Here is a 20,476-nt window from a genome sequence, read left to right on the forward strand (position 1 = left end):
CTGCACTGCAGAGGCATTTGGACCTTCTCAGGGTCCATAACCTGCATAACCTGAGTTATGCTATGAATGAAATTTTGAAGTCTTGCAAGGTCAATACTTAAGAAAGTCTGTTATATTAGGACATCAACAAAACTTAATTTTCTAAAACCTGATGAAAATATACCTAATAAGAGTGTGACTTTGGCTTGGATGTTCCTAATCAGCCATAGTAAAAGAAAGTTCATGCTTGATTATTTAAGACGGTCGTCAAACAAGGGACTCTGCGACAATCAACAGACCAAATTGTCTGATCTTTCAAGGATCACAATGTGAATAGTCACTTCACTGAAGTACTCACAGTAAGCTTTCCTCCACTGAGGACTGATCTTGCAGTAGGACAATTTTTATTACAAGAGAAAGATATCTGCATTAGTCTAGTCTAGCCCTGGGAGCTACTGTTTCTTTAGGGTAAAGATGGCATGAAGAATATGCCCTTTTTATTCTTGTAGTTTGTTACCTGTGAAAGCAACAGAAAAAAGCAGGACAACGTGCGGGGGGTGGGGGAGAAGTTCCGTGCTGTGATCACTACCCATGGTAGACTCTGACAAAAAGGCTACACGATACCCTGGCTACAAGAGGTGAAAACTGGAGCACCAGTTCAACCACAGTGGTACAGAGCTCACGAGGGGTTTCTACAGAAGTCACTGGCAAGCCATGGTCCACGCCTGGGCACTCTTCACCAGGAGAAGCAGATTTCTCTTCAGAATCACAGGGATCACATTCTCCCAATTACCAAGGAAACCATGTCAGGTATGTTGAATGGTGTAACCCACTCTGCAGCACAAAGGTGGGGTTTGTCATGAGATCCCGGTGACACGCTGTGCTTCAGCTGAGCCATAGCAGGTTCTCTCCTCCAGACCTGAATCAGGAACACAGGCTAATTCTTCTCCACGAAGATTATACAACAGAGGCTGTACTTTCTGTCACTAAGGCAAGCATGAGAAGATGAAGTACAGAAGAGATATCTACAATAACTGGATCTGCTTCACATAAATTCACAGTACATGCCAGCAAAATCAGACGTGGAATCTTCTCACAGCAGTTGTGCCTCTTTGCTTTTTTCTATGTAAGATTTTATACTAATAACACACAGACAGAGGACAGACTTCTTTGATGTCACTTATCTGTCCTGATATTAAAAATGCTTCAAGAAGCAACCCATATCTGAACTTCCTTGCTGCACAAGAAGTAAATTATTTAAAGTCAATATTATTTCTTTCACAAATCCACAGAGACGTTCCAGGATCAAATGACACCGATCAAAGAGAATATGCTGTCATCCATCTGCACAATGCCAGATTTGTCCAAGGATATCAAAACGTAGGTGCCTGAAAGACAAGCAGGCTGGAAGGACCTCCTCAGAGGTTTCTCAGGAAGACTATTCTAGTATTTCCAATTGTCACAGTCCAGAAACAGGGAGGAGACAGAGCTGTAAAGATTCAATGTACACAACAGTTTATTTCATTTACATTGCACCCACCCCCAGGCTGCTGAATTTGGAGGCTTCCTTGTACAGTGGTGCTTCTGTCAAACTCAGGACAGAAGTATGGAGGAACAGCATGTGCTAGCAAAGTTTTTTCCTGTTAGCACAGCTCTCCAAAATAACAAAATCTGAGCTACATGAACAAAGCATTCCTCTGTCATGCATGAACAGAAGGAAATGCATAAGGAATTATTGTATTTTCATGTTAACTGTATGCCTTCAATTACAGATCAAGGAAGAGAAAGGGGAAAACCACCACAAACTGTAGTTCTACAAATAGTTTAAGAACATATAAAATGGCACTGCCACCTTCTCTCTGCTCATACTCATCCACTTATCTTCTGGTCCTTTCTCCTCCCTTACCATTGCACAAGTCCATGCAAAACAAAAAGCCAACCCAAACCAAGGAACTGAGCAGGCTGAAAACAATCCTGGCAAAAAATATAAACGAAAGCGAGGTGTTTTCAGTTGGATCAATTCCCTAGTCCATGTCACCTTACAACCACACGAACACTTCAGCTGGCAAAGATTCAAGAGGAGCCAGATGGACAGAGCAAGCAGTTAAGAAGGTGAAAGCAGGACTGCCTGTTTCTGTGGCAATGTCAACGTACAGCGCTGGTGGAGTCACTGGCCCAGCTTCGCTCGGCGCTCCAAGTCAAATGCTTGCACTCGGACAGTAAGAACCTGCACCCTGGCTAACATCATCTGAGCAAGCAGTAGACAAGGAAACTTCAAGCACACGCTTTAGAAGGCCCATTCAGTAGAAAACAGAGCAGAGAACGGAGCCACCAGCACCATCCAGCTATCACAGTCTAAGGATCTCTAAAATGGAAGGCCAGAGAATTACTCTTGTGCAATTATCAGGGAGTCTCTAACTTACTGAATCAAAGCAACAATGTGGACATCAAATCCCTAAGAAGAGGTGCTTTAGGACTTGTTATGCAGAATATGATTTTGTTTAACTTAAAACTTAAGATGCCATCTTCATAAATCTGACACTGTAAAACTCTACCTTTTCAGACAGCAAGAAATATATAACAAACCAAGTAAAGTTCACAGGATTTTGCCAGCATAGCAATGTCAAGTGGAAAAGTAGTCTTTTCACACCCCTAAGTGATGTACTCTCAATGGCAGCACTTTCTAGTGAAAAATGGTGCTTCTCAAACTTTACTTGGACAGCAAAGCTTTCAGCTTTTGCTAAGTCACACAAACACAATACAGAAGGCATTTTGTTGTTCAGATGACATTCACATTGTACTTGAGAAATAGCTGGAATGTAACCTGGAGACCCTGATGTAATGTTAGACCTCCTTAGATACCATCCAGGAGCAGGGTATATCAATACCAGGGAAACCTTAAAATACTAAGTTTAATTGCTGTCACTGTGCTACAAAAGTAGTTGATGAACAGCTAGCCAAAAATCTATGGCACAGGATGTCTATCCAAAACACTAGCTACTGCATGGAGAAAGATGTGCACATAGGGAAAAAAACCCTAAACGTAGCATTTAAAGACATACAGTACTGTCAGTGAATGACATTTGAATGCAGGTTCAACATACAGATCAATCAGTCAGCTGGAAACTGTTTAACAGATGACGACAACACACAGGAATTTATGACACAATATGTAAGTAGTTAATTAAATGCACACAAATGAAAAAGTGCAGCTCAGATCCAGATCACAAGATAGATGGACGCCGCTGTGCTGTTTGATAAGGGGCGCATGGCCTTATGGTTACCATCCAATACACTGCTTGACAGACCATGTTCTCCTGAATTTCAGCAGTTAGGAGTGGGAGAAGAGTGGCTAAGCAGGAGTGAGCCCCTGGGAAGATCAGCCAATTGCAGCTGTACAAGTTCCTGAAAAATTAATACTTTTCCTCTTGCTAAAACTCAAACCAGACTGATATCTGAGGTGTCCAGCATCCCAAACAAATGTGAAGACTGCTTTGAGACATCAGACAATTCGCAACTGTTCTAGCTACCAGCTGACAGACAGTATTTTTTTTCCTGAAGTGATGAAAAGCTAAAGCAGTCCATGAAGTATAACTTTTATTTCTAATACCTACCAAAAATCAAGCTTGAAAATTAACTTTTCTGGAGACCTAAGTTTCTGAATATATTGCCAAAACTGCTGATAAGTAGCTTCTCTAAACATTCAATCCCAAATTTCAATATTGCTACTACTTTCTGTTTTTCTGAGAAGTTCTTAAGCCATTGGATTTTTAAATGCTTGGGGATAATAATTACATTAAGACTATTTGTAAAAAAAAAAAACAAAAACAAAAACCAACTTTCAAGTGCACCTCCAGTGCCCCTTGGTATCTTCACTTTGTTTTCATTTTTTCTGACTGTGTGAAATCTTTAAGGGGTAGAATTAACCTGATAGGATGGGGTTAAAATATATCCCATCCAGATCTGCGTGTTTATGGACGGTTGATATTTGGAAGTTTCCTGGATGGAAGCCATCCATCCAGGAAAAACACTACTCAGTTAAAATGCCATTTTAACATTGGAAGAAGAAAATAATTGCATTTATCTTGGTAATATTACACTGCACTATTGCAATGTCTGTCCTGCACTGGTGAGCCCCAGACTGGCCCCAGTATCTTGAGAGGTCTCACCAGTGCTCAGCAGAAGGGAGCAATCCCTGCCCTCACCCCTCCGGCTGCCCTTGGGCCATCATGGCCTGGGATGTGGTTGGACCTTTTCTACAAAGCTGCTTTCTCTTCCAGTGAATCCTCCATCATCATTATCCTCCATTAGTCCATCTCTTGAAGGCTTTTTCCTCCCATCTTCTTCCTTGGTATTACTATTTGATGTCTAACCAATTGCACTGCTGACTTTCCTGTCAAAAATGAGGACTTCCTTTCATGGGTGAATGCCCATACAAGTCTGTAAGGATCGATGTGTGCCTGTATTTTCTTCCTTCTCTGAACAGTATGTGTACTGCATGATGCACCGTAAGGCTGAGAGGAGGAATCAAGCAATGGTAATTATCCTTCCTGAGTCTCTGCAGAGAACGTTTACCTGCTAAGCTATGGTGTGGTCAATGCTCCAGACACAGAATACTTAGGCAGCAAAGTTTGCCAAACATATAAAATCTGGTGTGGGCTTCAGTGACTCGTATACAGTTTTCCATATGGCACACTGCTCTTCTGGTTTACTGAGAGGGAGCCAAAGGAGGGTTTTTTTTTCCTCTAATCCTGTACATCTGCCCACTAAAGGGGGGATGAGGCAGCCTCACCCAGACCGGGCTATGAAGGGAGAAAAACTTGTCCCACCTGTAAAGCAAACTAAGTATCTCAATAAGATATTTTATAAGGCTGCCTATTAAAGAGGAAGGGGAGGGAGGAGACACAAGATACCATCTACCAAAAAAATCACACACACCACTGAACATGGTGAGGAATTAAACAAATTACTGTCCCAAACAATCAGTCTAAAACTCTGAACACTGGGAAAGATTACAAATTTCCTTTGTCAAAGCTCTACAGCAAAAACAGCTAGAGTAAATAGTGGTTGCTATATGGAAAAATGAGTTGAAAATCCTTTACTGCCAGGGACTGAACTAGGCTTCTGTCATGCAAGCCACAAACAGGCTGAAGTACCCAAAGTAACCAACGTGTAGACTCTAGCACCAAGAAAAACAGTTTTCAGAAGAGTGGATCCACTCTCATAATAAATGACAAAAAGAATTCTATTTCTTTAAGACACAAACAAACAAACCCCCTTGTTCCCAATCTTGTAAAGAAAAAAAATAGTAGATTCTCACATTCAGTACTTCTTGCCGTAGAGTTGCAGGCTCCACACAGCTGATTAGACGAAGCAGGAGGTCCATCATTGCTGATGTATCTATATGCTTTAGCACCAGGCTAATAAATTTGTCTTTTTTCCTTAAAAATGCAATCACCTAAAAATAAAAGTGTCATCATCAGTTGCTAGTACAACATACAGACATGGCACACAGAAGTTCCCATACTTCACCTTGTCTCAACCAACCAATCTTGATGCAAAACGGCTACTAGGTTCGAGAAATTGTCCAGAGAATGAGAGAACAACATTCTCATTTCAAGACAATACTAATCAAATCTGTTTAGCTATCTTTTCTTTCCTCTATGCCACAAAGAAACCAAAGCCCACAGAAATAAGAGCATCAAGAAGCTGGTGAAGCTGGAGAATTTTCCATTCCACTAAGGCTCTCTGACAGCCTTCGTTTAAAAAAAATCAATTTTGAATTGGAACGCATGTATTCCTAAAGCACTGTTCAGCTCATGTTTCCAGCACCCCTTTTACAGGCATGAGACTGAGGCATTGTTTATATAATGAGATGATTCTGGGCAATGATCAAAGGATGCATCAATATGCTTTAGTATGAAAAATAAAGCTTTAACTGTAACGCAGGAATATCCCAGCTACTACAGATCTAAACCCAAAACTATACAAAGGTATCTAAATGAGCCAGCATCTCTCTCAATTGAGCAATCCGAAGAACTTTTCAAAGCCTACATTTCAATTCCAAACTTAAAGAGCACAGCAAGCTATTTTTCAGCTCTAAGAACAGGAGATCATGAGGGTAGCAATGATACTGCCATACAACACAAACAACGTTAGTGAATTAATTTGTGCTTACATATCAGGACAAATCTAATTGCTACCTGTTCCGTTTTTCTTGCAATGAGATTCCCAATAGTCTTACTGAAGAAACTGGCAAGCAAAGGGTTCAAAGGAGGCTCGTGATCCAAGAAGTCATAGAGGATATTCAGCAGAGTTTCATCCCCCCCTAGCTTGTCATTGATCTGCGGCACATCCGAGGTCAGCAGTTCACAGGCTGTGTTTGGATATCTGGAAGGACAGAACCAGAGCAACTAAAGGTGAAATGAAAACTCTCAAGAAAATCTTCCCTTATTAAAGTTATAAAGAGTAGGAGGATCACCCTTCTGGGGCGCAGGGGGGAAAAGAATATCACACAAGAAACAAGAGTCATCTACATTAATGGCGCATTTTAAGGAAACACTGTTTCCTGTAGCACATCATGTGAATTGGGTTTTTTGTTTGTTTTTTTACAACTGAATTATGCATCTCAGCTGCCTTCAAATTGCAGTTAGCTCTGATTTTTAAAGGTGATGCTTAAGCAGTTTTAATACACTTAAAATCTCTTAACATGAATCCATTTGCGCAACTAAAATTAACCCAAAAATTGAAGGTTGCTCTGAAGAATGCGTATTTTAGCAGGTTTCTGTAACATTTCTGAAAAATTCGTCCTTCCATGACTGGAGCTGAATTAAAAATGAGCATCATATTTTATTTTTTAAATTAGGAGGACTAGAATTTAGAGACAGAACATTAGATCTAACACAAAATGTGTAACAAATAAGCATACACTATGTACGAGCAAGCAATTCATAGCCAACCTTTTGAGTTTCAATTTTTCAGTAACATCTATATCTATAAAACTGTTTTTCAGAAAATATTATTATGCCTGCTTTAGATCATTTTTCTCACTTAAATCAGAATATGGAATTATATTTGACAGCTTATGAAATCCTTTTTTTTTCCCTGACCTTGCTTCTTGGTCTTCCAGGCGGTACTTTCAGAAATAGATCACATTTATGATCAGAAAAGGTAATAACGTGTTTACAATTATGTTTATAATTAGACAGTCTCAAAGTGCATACATAGGAAACAATATTTAAACTCAACACAAAAAAACTGCTTTGGGGGGACTGTTAGTTTTGCTAAAAGAGTAAAGTTTCTTCAGGTTGAAATTCTACATTAAAAGCCAACTCCACCATATAGCTACATGGCACTGTTTAGCAAACATTTTACTGATTCAGTCTCTCCATTACTCATGCGATGAAGGAATTAAGCAGGGGATGGGAGGCTGTCACACTACAACACCGAAATTCATCTAGCTATTTTTTATTTTTTTAAACCTCATTTCAGCATTTCAGTGTTAGTGTCTTAATTTCATATTCTAGCTACTGTCCATCTATAAAAAGGGCTTAAGAGAACTCCTTTGAAAAAGACCTATTCACCATCACACAGAGCTTATTGTAATCAGAAACAGCAATTCATTAGTGCTGTGAAATTCAACCTAGCACTGAACTTTAACACTATTTTCACAGTTTCAATGATATATATGATCCTAGAGTCAAAAGGCAGCTAGACTTTATTTTTAAACCATGATTTACTCTTACTCCACTAATTGTTTAAAGACTCTAACAGGGCACGCTCAAGTGGTTCAGCAGTTCTAAGCACAAAGCAGCAATTCTGAACACCAGACTTCCCACTGAGTGCCAGTTCTTATCCACGCTTCCTAAAGTAGTTTTGATTTGTTATCAAGTGATACAGATTAAAAATAAAACCTGTCCTTTACAGTTTGAGCATCTTCTCTGTGTAAGCAGAGCTGGTTATCTTCCCCCCCCCCAAACAAAAATAAAATTTACTACAGATTTTAATAATGGTCAACTAAATTAATAGCAACATTAAAAAACCTACAGAATACTCTTGCTGCAAATGCGTGTTCATTCTTTAAGTAATGCATTCACTTTCCAAATAAAAATTGTGCCATTCCATAAAACACAAACCCAAGAGATTTCCTGCTTTTAATAGTTATGCAAGGTCTACCACTTTTTGTAACTTTAGACACAAGCCAAGATCAATATAAAACACTCCTCCAATAACATGACTGTTTCTACAACACAAAACGAATACTTTCACTTTTGTAAAACAGCAAAGCTGAAACAATCTTACAATACACAGCAAGATTCCCCCCCCCCCCCCCCCCCCAATCTCAAAGGAAAAAACCCACGCAGAAAAGAGCTGTGGAAATGACTAGGTACCTCTCACATCTCTACCACCTTTGCAGTAAGATCTGTGAGTGTGTAACAGAATCCGGGTTGAGCGTTTTATCTGGGTTTTTTTCCTCTCTTAGTCAAAATTAGTTAGGTTTCTGCTCTGAACCTCATTAACAGAAAATCAAGAAGAAATCTTAACAGCACCTCCCAAACTTGAAATGGAACCCTCTGCTCTGAGCTTTGATCTCCCACTTTCCTAGACACAGCACATTTCACACATCTGGCAATGCTTCCTAAGCTGGTGACCACCCATCAGGGAAGAAATTATGGAATTATTGTAGGTCTTTTGGAAATTTCAGCTCAGTTCTTGGAGTGACAAGACAGATGGATTGCTGGAAATCATGCAAGTGGAACAGATAGGAAAAATATCATGTCACTGTGTGAACTGACAGCATGCTCGTATCTCAAGTACAGCATGTTTGAGCATGCCATCGTATAAAGACATCACTAGGACCATCATCAGGGACTAGACACCAGGAAAAGATTTTTTTTCGTTTGATCCCACGTGGCTGTTCTTGGCACCTCTTCTGTGAAGAGACCTGCAGCTCTTTCTTCAGCTGTCCACCTGCCTGTTCTTCCCATCAGTTTGCCTTAGCTGTACCCAGGAGTTATGTATGTGTGGCTTTCATCCCAGTGTTGTACATGTGGCTTAACTGGCAGGATGCTCTGCTGGCCCTTGGCTCTTTTCAGGTCACAGCTCAAGCTGGAGCTTCCTTTCAGTTACTGTGCTTTCAGGTGCATCACTTTATGCCCACCTTTACGCTAGTAACTGTTATTGGTTTGGTTTTCTTGCATTCATTGAATAGAATTTTTATTTTGGAAGAAATTCCACACCTCAACCTTCCCAATTTAAGCCTTACTTTACTCATCACACTTCCATTTGGTTCTTAACAAGGAAAATACTTCTTGCCCTGGTAGTATATAAAGGGTGGAGACAACAATAACTTTTCCAGTACATATACTGCAATGCTTTGTGTAGAGCCTTGTGCTTTCGATCATGAACACACACTCACATTCACTGTTTATCGAGTATTTTGAGTATACTGCCCACAAAGACTCCAAAGCCCTCCCTGAGATGTAAAAGCTGACTTGAAGGCCACCAATGTGCACATCTAACTTGGGCCATGAGTCACTACACAATCAGCACTGACTGTATGTGCTTTATTACTGCTTGGCCATATAACATAATGAAATCTTTCTACCTTTTAACTAACCTAAGTAAGTTTGCATTATCAACTTTCTACATTTATAATTAATCTCCCCTCTTATTTCACGTGCGAATATATCGAACAGCACAGGACTCAGTAGTGTAAAACCAGAAAGCTAGAACTGGCCATTTTTCCTTCACCTATATGTCTTTTCTTTAAACAGTTATTAATTGATGACAGAACCCTTCTCTGTTATCCCATGACAGCTTGTTTTCAACAGTCTTCGATAAGGGACCGTATCTTTTTGGACTGTATGACACATGAGGCATATCACCATTATCCATGTGTTTCACTGACTCCATCAAACTCAGCTCCTGAACTAAGCCTGACTTCCCTCTGCAAAAGCAGTACTGTGAGAGCCTGCATTTAGAGAGGTGTCTATGAATCATGCTATACCATAAATTCTTCAATGTGCACAATGCAGAAGCCAGATTTACTGGCTCACAGACCCTTCTTAAGAACTGATGTCCTATTTGCCGCTTCCAGTCCACTGGTTTTAAGGCTGACCAGGTGAGCTATTTCATATTTTAATTCCTTTAAATCACTCAGGTGAATACCAGCTACTCCTAACAATTATTCTACTGATTTTGTTCCATAGATGCTCCAGTTTGAGACAGTTCCTCAGACTATTTCCCTGTAAAGAAAGATACCACTCGGGAATCTCCCAAGAAGTCTCTAAAGTGAGTACCAACACAGACAGCTTAGTTATATTTTCTGCTACGGTCCTATCTTCCTTTCACATGGGTCACCCATCTACACATTCTTAGAGAGGCCTCCTTATTTTGATGGGTTTACAGTGGTTTTGCCTTTAGCAAACTGCTTCTCAAAAATCCCTTTGTCCAGTCTCATGGATTAACTCTCCACTATATCCTTTTTCCATATCTGGACACAACTTCCCTTTTGTGAGGATGTCCTTTTACCTGTAATGGATTATTTGTTTTTAACAAAGCCAGTTTTCTACATTAGGATTTTTTTTAAATCTTTGTAGTACAAGCTCTGCATTTACCATGAGGCACTAAAATGTTTCCAGGCCAGCTGTGAGCTTTTTACCCTTTCACAGTACCATTTACTTCCTAACTAACCTCCTCATATTTATGTAGTTCTGTTCCTAAAAGTTAGAAAAACAAACCCCAAGCCCATGATAATGCTGTTATGTCTTTTTTGCTCTTATGAGGATGTTAAGTCTGAGTACATTATGGTTACTGTTACAAAGTGATTTTACAACAGTTATATTTCTTAGAGCCCCCAAAGGTATATGAAGACTTATTTCTCCTTTTTCTGGCTCATTCCTCCATGCAAAAGGCATTCATGATTCCTAAAAACTCATGCACCGTGCCTCCCTGTGATATATATCCTGTCAACAGGCGGATAAATGAAACCTCTCATTGTTATAGCACATTCTGATCTTGCAGCCTTTACAGTCTCCAAGTTTCACACAGTCAGATCCAATACTTTACCCTTTCTATTTAGGCACGGCACCCCAACCCATAAGTTTTCCATGCTGCAGCTAACTTATCTCACTTGACACTCAGCCCTCCTCCATCCCCTAAAGTCCACTCTTACACCAGTAGAATCTAACTCTCCCTTTCCTATAACCTGTACTTTCATTACTGCATGGTCTCAGCAGGTTTACGAGACACCCTAGTATGTCAACAAGTTCATTATAAACAGACATTACAGTTCAAATAGTTTATACACTTCTTTGATTGCTACAGGTCTTCATCTGGTTGCTTAGTTTCACATCCTATGCTTAGATGGGGACTTACTCTTGAGTTTTCCTCTTTGCAGTTTCCCTTCTGAACTTTACAGACTTCCATCCTACTGACCTGTCAAGAATAAATAATTTTGATGATTCCATTTCCACAGCATGCATCACTGAGCTGCATGCCCTTCCAAACCTAGTTTCTCCCCTGTTCCAGTTTAGAAACTTCCATAACCTTTTCTTAAGAGCCAAAAATTGGATTCCATTTGGATTTAGACAGTCCATTCCTTCCTGCTTAGCCTTTATTTATTCCAAAAGGTTCCCCAGTTTCTAATAAGCTTAAACCCTCTTTCCCCTCTCCAGTGCCTCACCATGCTTTGAAAATGCTTCTCTGCCTAGTCTACCCAAGGTACTGGAAGCATTTCCAAAAAAACCCCAACATTAAGATCAGCTCTATTTGTCCTGGCAAGCAGATCATTATGCAGTTCTTGTTGCCATCCAAGACTCAGATAAGTATCCGTCTATAGTGTATAATCATACTTCCCACCACTATACTGGCTTTTCGAGCAGGCACCTTACGGGATGCTCTTAGAAGAAGAAGATATAATGCTGCCATCTGATGAAGAGATCGGTGAGACTGCTAACTTAAGGCCTTCCCAACAAGATTTTCTTCTATCTTGCCAGCACACCAGACCACAACACTGGAGGCTGGCCTCTTCCCACCACTGTCTACCTTTGTCTGTGCCTCCTCATCAGCCAACCTGGCCTTGAGCTGCTGAAACCACACGCTACCTTCAAAAGTTGATGAAAAGGCATATAATCCTGCATGTGAAATTCAAGGATGCCTGGGAGTAAACACTCTCATACTGAGCTTCCCTCTTTATTTTGGTTTGCATTAAAGATTTTGCTTCTTGAGAAATTTTTGGTTTTCCCCACCTTCTCTTATTCTTAGTCTGTTCGGTTTCAATAGGAAAAAGTTTCCACTTCCACCCTTCAGCACACAGGATCAGAGACATAAACCGCCTTCTGACAGTAGCCACAAAAATCACAAGAAGAACAAGACTTAAAAATATGGTCTGGTTAACTGAAGTAGTATTCTGAAGTTAAACAGACAATGTATGAATTAGTACTGGCATGGTACTGGAATCCCTCATTCTCTCCTCTGGCAAAATACACCTAGATTCCAGCAAAGGACCACAAGTCACACATTATTCAGCATTTACTCTGCTCATTAACTCTTAGCACTAAGGAAAGTATTGCCCATCTTCTTCAATCAGATATTTTGGGTTTGAGTTCGTCTCAGGTTAGCTGTGCAAACAATATGGATAAAGGGCTGCAGTAAGCTCAGAGCCTGTCACCCCAGGAAAAGCCAGTTATTCTGATGTAACACAGAAAATGCAAAAAGTCCAAAGACTGTTGTGTACCACATCCCTGGTTTAAGAGCACCTGTACAAAATTTGCATTTGTAGGACAATAGTGTAAAACTAACACTCCTGGTTCCTTCTGGCAATTCACGTTTTATAGCAGAAGCCTTGCAAAAGCAGCCATATAATATTCCAAGTTACTATATAACGTTATTTCCTGGCATTCGCTTACCTGGAAATAGTCACCTAGACATAGTTGATCAACTATCTTGCCTAATAATAAACCTAAACAATACTACCATTTCTTCTGTGGACTTCAAGCAACAGCAGCAATAACCAACACTGATCCATTCCCACAGTGACAAACTTGCCCATTTTTATTTATTTATTTATACACAGAGGAGCTTTTTATTTTTACATAAACTTAAGAAAAACAAACTTCTCAAATCTAAAACATAAATATTTTCAAGTATACATTTATTTAAAAATGTATAAACACAACTTATTATGAGAACCAAACACATCTAAAGAGTTCACCATCATAAGAAATAGGCTCTTTACAGAGTTAGGCCCTCTCCCTAACTATATGATCACCGAAATCAGCAGGTTTTGCATATGCAGCACATTGAAAATATTACATCTTTTACTCACTGTACAGCTCACTTTCTTTTGTGGGCTTGGCTACTGAAAACCAATCAAATTCAGAAATTTCTCAGAGCAGAATGCTTTTGGCTTGCAAATTTGATAAAAGTGTACTAAAGGTACTTTTAAGATACTAATTATTTTGCTTGCAAAGTTTTGAACAAACAGCAAGAGATTTTTTTTTTAGACAAACTCAATGTTAAACCATTAAAAGTACAGAATCAAGCTTCTGAAAATTCACTACAAATAACGAAATGCTGTGAAATATTTCACAGTACTAGAAAGCCTTTCTCTCAAGACTGAAAAGGTTACATCCATCTCGCACCAGAGCATTTCCAACATCAAGATCTCTCATTCAGTTTTCTTCGTATAGGGCAGAAAACAAATACCTACTTGAAGCGGACCTTCTCATCCATATCCACAGGGGGCTCATGTGTGATGAGGTTGACCAGCTCCTCCATGCAGTGCTGCTGGCAAAGGAAGTCCAGCAGCTTGCGGTTCTGAGCCTTGCACTCCTGTAAGATGTCATCTTCATCCATCAGCTCGTGAAGTGTCACATCTTCTTTATCCAGCAGCTTGTCCACATGTGATGTCGTGTTCAAATCAAACTTCCAGAACATGTTGATGGGACACAACTAGCTATAATGCAAAAGAATACGAGTTAATCTTCCATCTTTGCTATTTATTCCATCTTTATAGTTCTGAGCAGAATACCTTAGTATAGCTGCCAGCCAGCTTGTAAAAATCAGGTAAATTCTGTAAACAAAATTAGCACCTTTTCACACCAGAAAACTAACACAGCTTCGATTATAGCTTAATCATAAGCTATATAATCAACAACAGACACAATATACGCATGAATTAACTTTAACTGCAAGTAGCTGGAACTAAAAAACAAAGATTATGTTCACACATAAATGCTTTGTTGGATTAGAGTCAAGGCTGGTCACAGATAGAGAAAGCAGGCTACTGCACTATAAACAATTTGCATTAAAGGGTTTGGGGTTTTTTTTGTATTATTTGTATTTCAGAGTCATGCTCATCAGCCATGATTGCAACAATCAATGATTTATATAAGTGGAAGAAAGGCCTCCAATGTATATATAACAGCAAGAGATAGACCATAATAGCAAAGTATTAAAAAAAAAAAAAAAACAAACCAACAAACCACCAACCTACTGGACACTGCAAGCAATTAACAACAGCAGCAAACCTAGAGCTGAACTGCTAATAAATATAAACCTTATGGAATATTAGAATATGCTATTAATCTCATAAACATCGTAAAAGTGTAAAACTGAGTGGTCTTTTGTGGTGCAGAAGAGTGTATTTTGTTTACCAATAACATAAATGGGCAAAAGGATACTATAAATCAAATCTAGAAATAGAAGCTGAAGGAGCAGCGTCCTTTTCCTACACATTCTAGATCTCAAGTCCTCATACATACTTGCTGAAAGGAAACCCTTCTCACCATCACCTTCCCTCACAGGAAGTTTCACATGGACATTTTACATCATCCCAACTAAATACAAAAGATTTTGACACAGTTCTTTGCAAAAGTGGTAAACTGAGATACTGCAAATAACAAAAAAGTGACAAACTATTAAAGACCGACTTGAGCTGGAGCCTAGTCCCACAAGACTACAGTAAGTTAATCTTTCATAAACAGTGATCAAACCCTGCCCCAGCTGCATTTTTTGCCCCCTCCAAGTCTCCATGGCAGTGCTTGGGGACCCCCTGTCCGAGCAGGGTTCCCTTAACCCTGCTCGCAATGGTTCAGATCATCCCCTCTGATGTTCCCTCTCTGTATCTGCTGCACCTTGCAGGAGCCTTCAGTGTGTGACCAGAATCATATGCTGTACTTCAGATGAGGTTTCACTATTACCATATAGATTAGTAAGAATATTCCCCTTCAAACAATTTTTGCTAAATATAGAGCACTGCACTTTGTATTACTCATTTTCATCCCACTCCTCTTCCCTTCCTTTTTGTTATCCTGATTTTTCTCTACATAAGCTCTATTAATTACGTTTTTCCAGCTAGCTTCCTCAATACATTTCAACTTTTAGAATATTAATTACATCAAAACAAGAGACAGCGTTCAGACTATCCCTAAGAAACTCTTCAGTGGTCTTCCTCTTAGTATCTTCTCTTATAATTCTGTCCTTTACCATCTTACCTCAGGATCAGCTAATTCACCACAATTCCTCAACAAGCCATAACTTTTCACAATCCTGTTCTGGCTATTGTACCAAATACCTTAATGATCTCCACAAAGAAACAAGTTTTACCGAAATTCTTTTATTTAGACTATCAGCTGCCAAAGAAAGGGCTCAGATTAGTTTGGCACAATTTAAATTACTGATTTTCATTTCATTTTGCATTGTCTTATCTTTTACTGTTCCCTACAGGGAACAAATAAGGAGTAATCTTCACTCTTCCCCAGTAACACTTTCAAGTGTCTTCAGAGAGTACAAGGTAACTCAAATTCCTCATCACTAGACGTCTGTACTTCAAAAAGCAGCTAAGTCAGCTAACTATCTGAGAATTTGAGTACAGCCTTTCATTTCTGGCTCCCGTTTAGTGTTTCAGACTAAATTCTTCCCCAGACACTGTCTCATCCTCACTCAAACCCCATGGCTCTGCTACATGTACAGAAGCCTAACAAAAGGAAAAAAAACCAGCTTCTGAAGGAAGGAGCCCCATGCAGGAAGAACAGTCAACTCCTGGGTCTGTATGCTAGGCGGAAGATCAGGCACAATGAGGGACCACGAAGAGATGGCATCGTGTTGTAGGCTATGAGGATCAAAGATGGTTTCAAGATATAAACAATCATTAACGCTAAAGAAAGTAAGAGAATAACTGTTATTCCCCATTGACAGAGGTGATAAGCATAGCTCAAACAAGATAAACGTTCTGTGTAATAATATCATTAAGCTAAAACACATTCTATAAAATGAAATAAATTGGATGAGAGATGTCAATGTGCTACATTCCCAGATTATCCGTATATAAGCATGTGATTTTATACAACAGGATCAAAACGCTTTTTTTAACCTAACCCACATTACTATTTCCGCAGCAGCAGGAACACTTGCTTCAACCATTCATTCTGCTTTTTCCAGCATCCAAAAATGTTACCACGCCTGATCTTTTGCCAGTTCCAGTGCTTGCATAACTACATCTAAGACAGAATTTTGAAATTATCCTTTAAAAAAAACAAAAACCAAACAGAAAAGAACAGTTTTTTCCTCCAGGAAGGTTTACTGAAGAAGGGGGGCACTGTTTTCCAGTTACCATAGCTGGGCAATTTAAAAGGCTATGTAAAGACCCCAATTTTTTAATTACACGTATAAATATCTGGGTGCCTTGCAGCCTATCTTTCACACTGAAGCTCCAAATGAAGGGCTTACAGGAACTACTAAATGAAACACATTAAAGAAACACTAATTTTTTATTTATTTTTACCAATGAAGTTATTCACATGCATTTTCTGCCCTACCTCAGTTCAAGGATTCTTCACATGTGCGTGTATGGGTCTAAGGATGTCTAAAAGAAAAAGGATTACCTTACAAAATTAAGGCTATTTTTTTCTTGGAAGAGCTATGTTACCCAGGATATTTGATCACAAACTCTGTGGAGCTCCACTCAGTGCTTCAAAATTTGTCATAGATAACTTTTCTATTTCAGAGAGCTTTTTTCCGTGTCAACATAATTCTTTCTTTTAATGTCTTTATCTCAGAGATTTAGAAGAAATCAAGAAAATCTTTGCAAGTTCGTCTTTTGTGACACAGCACTGCTGATACAACGAAGCCCTCTTTGAATGTATTGGTGGTGCAATACTAGATTATAAAGGGAACATTTAAACTATGAATTACCAAACCATCCAAAGTACAGCCTCCTTACAGCTTTGTCTTCCCACAGTCCTCCTGTATGCCACATTTACTGGCTGGCTTTGGACTTTCAGCATTTTGAGGCAGAGCTCACATACACATTACAGGGAAGTACATGGCCCCAATCCCAGCAGAAACAGAACTGAGATCCTGATCAAACATCACATCTAGGAAACCACTTTATACTTATGAAGTTCATTTTAAACATCAGGGGACAACCACTTCTAGTCAAACCTACAGCATCACATTTCTTGTAAAGCTACCTATGAACATCAAGGCTATAGGCTCTATTTGTGACAGCCCAAGCTCAGTTACTGAGGGGAAAGGGGAGGAGGGGGTAGCTTCCAAAACAAAAGCTTATTCAGACCTCCCCCATGGCCCATCCACTGCCATTTCCTAACAATCTTCTAAACTGCCAGATTAGTTTAGGTTGATCCCAATCTTTTGGGAACTAGATCCTCTGCCTCCCTCCCCACCCCCCACCCCCAAACAGCATAAGAAGCGGCAGAGAGAAAAGCAGTTTCTAATTTGAGCTGTTTAAATCAACAGTATATTGAAATAAATTTAAAAGGTTAACCTTCAGCATTACAGCAGCAAGCAAGAGCTTCTGCACCTGTCCATTCAGCTACTGAAAATGCACTCATGTAACTGAATTTCTGAGTTAGGAACAGACATCTGAATTTTCAACCTACGTGACACTGCTGTGACAGTAATGCTGTTTGGCTGTATAGTGTGTTCGTTACAAACTGTTCTTCAGATATTTTTAACTAACTATGCTTAGTTATAAATTCACCGAGTGAAAAGTTGGCATAAAAGGGCTTAAATTAAGAATGTTTGGGTGCATAACCTAAATACATATATATTCCATACACATATGTGGAATACACATGTAAATCTCACTTTTCAAATCTAAACCCATTATAAATCTGTCAATTCTACACTTTTGAAAAACTTTTTCTGTATCTACAGGGAAAGGTATCTATTCTATAGGAGACACTGATAAGCTGTCCTTAGGAAAGGACGACAGCTCTTCTCTCAGCACAAAGCAGGCAGATCCCCTTTCCAACCTTCTTCTTAAAACGAAGGTTGAGAAGAACTGCTGAGGAGTTTGGCCTCTCCCCGTCCTCACTGGCAGAGCCAGGCTTCTGGAAGACACTCATGCAATTCCCAGCGCCCTGGGACTTGGTGCAGCTGCATCCAACTGGGAAGGGAGGCTGCCCTGCAGCAGTGACTCTCCCACCACATTGCCCAAAGCTCATGCAACATGAGACGACTTCTTTGCCCTCACCCCAGCCAAAAAAGCTCTTAGCCATAGTGCTCTTACAGGATACTCAGTAAAATGCAACAAGTGAGATTTGGAAATGATTGTTCATGACGTATTGAAACCAACAGTTTGGCCTAACAGACAGTTAGGCCAAAGCAGGTGTCGAGGCAATCAAGTGAGGTTTTGTAATCCACGTAACATCTCTGCAAGATCGGAAGTGGAAGGCTACCACACACAAAAAAAACCTCAGACACACACACGCCACTTAAGGACCAGCAGAACAAGTCACAACCTACAGGAGCCAGATGAACTATCCTGGAAGGCCACAAGTTAGGCACAAGAGAGACAACACACTGCTGTAGCACTGTCCATAGGGTCTGAACTACTTCTCTGGAAGCAGAAAAGTACAGCAAAGGCTGAACAAGCAGCTCCTAGCGCTAGCAAATTCACAGAGTCACCGAATAGTTTGGGTTGGAAGGGACTGTAAAGATCATCTAGTTCCAACCCCCCTGCCATGGGCAGAGATATCTTTCACCAGATCAGGTTGCTCAAAGTCCCATCCAGCCTGACCCTGAACACTTCCAATGACGTGGCAACCAAGCTTCTCTGGGTAACCTGTGCCACTGTCTCACCGCCCTCATTGTAAAACATTTCTTCCCTATGTCCAATCTAAACCTGCCCTCTTTCAGTTTAAAACCATTGCCTCTTGTCCTGTCACTACAGGCCTTAGTCTAAAGCCTCTCCCTTTCTTATAAGCCCCCTTTATATACTGCAAGGCTGCAATAAGGTCTCCCTGGAGCCTTCTCTTCTCCAGGGTGAACAACCCCAACTCTCCCAGCCCTTCCTCATAGGAGAGGTGTTCAGCCCTCTGACCATTTTTGTGGCCCTCCTCTGGACCTGCTCCAACAGGTCCGTGTCTGTCTTGTACTGAGGACTCTAGAGCTGGATGCAGTACTCCAGGTGGGTCTCACCAGAGCAGAGGGGCAAAATCCCCTCCCTTGACCTGATGGTCACGCTGCTTTTGATGCAGCCCAGGATATAGTTGGCTTTCTGGGCTGCAAGCACACGTTGGCAGCTCATGTCCAATTTTTCATCCACCAGTACCTCCAAGTCCTTCTCCACAGGGCTGCTGTCAATCCCTTCATCCCCAGTCTGTCCTGATACTGGGGACTGCCCCAAACCAGGCGCAGGACCTTGCACTTGGCCTTGTTGAACTTCACAAGGTTCACACGGACCCACTCCTCAAGCCTGTGAAGGTCACTCTCAATGACATCCCTTCCCTTTAGTGAATCAACTGCATCACTCAGCATCATCTACAAACGTGCTGAGGGTGCACTCAATCCCACCATCATTGATGAAGATATTAAACAGTATCGGTCCCAGCATGGACCTTTGAGGGGTTACAGGTTTCCACTTGGACACTGAGCCATTGACTGTAACTGTTTGGACATGACCAACCCACCAATTTCTTATCCATCTAACAGTTCATCCATCATACCCATATCTCTCCAATTTAGTGGCCAGAATGTTGTGGGGGACCTTATCAAAGGCCTTACAGAAGTCCAGGTAGTTGACATCTGTGGCTCCTCCATTGTCCACTGATGCAGTCACTCCACTATAGAAGGCCACTAGATTAGTCAGGCACAATTTGCCCTTGCTGAGGCTATGCTGGCTGTCTCTAATTGCCTCCCTGTCTTCCATATGTTTCGACATCTTTCAGGAGTATCTGCTTCATGATCTTACCGGGCATGGAGGTGACACTGACTGGTCAGTACTTCCCAGAGTCCTCCTTTTTACGTGATGTTTCCCTTTTTCCAGTCACTGGGGACTTCACCTGACTGCCACAACTTTTCAAATATGATGGACAGTGGCTTGGCAACTACATCAGCCAATTCCCTCGGGACCCTGGGATGGAGCATGTTGGGTCCCATGGATTTATGTATGTTCCTCAGGTGGTCTCAAACCTGATCTTACCTTACAATGAGAGGAACTACCCTGAGGTTCAGGGCCTTGGGAGAT

The 20,476-nt window shown here is 40.5% G+C and overlaps 1 protein-coding gene across 4 annotated transcripts in view; it reads right to left on the reverse strand.

The window, feature by feature from the left end:
- Nucleotides 1–20,476, reverse strand: part of PPP6R2 (protein phosphatase 6 regulatory subunit 2) — a 122,614-nt gene that overhangs the window by 58,632 nt on the left and 43,506 nt on the right. For all 4 annotated transcript variants that reach the window (XM_069801435.1, XM_069801436.1, XM_069801433.1 and 1 more), the window contains 3 exons: nucleotides 13,694–13,939; nucleotides 6,183–6,369; nucleotides 5,300–5,437 (listed from right to left, as the gene is read on the reverse strand). In XM_069801435.1, the coding sequence (XP_069657536.1) occupies nucleotides 5,300–5,437; nucleotides 6,183–6,369; nucleotides 13,694–13,920 (552 nt within the window). In that variant the 5' untranslated portion in view covers nucleotides 13,921–13,939. The remainder of the gene's footprint in view (nucleotides 1–5,299; nucleotides 5,438–6,182; nucleotides 6,370–13,693; nucleotides 13,940–20,476) is intronic.

The sequence above is a fragment of the Haliaeetus albicilla genome, chromosome 14 (genome assembly GCF_947461875.1).
Source record: "Haliaeetus albicilla chromosome 14, bHalAlb1.1, whole genome shotgun sequence".
Classification (NCBI taxonomy): Eukaryota; Metazoa; Chordata; class Aves; order Accipitriformes; family Accipitridae; genus Haliaeetus; species Haliaeetus albicilla.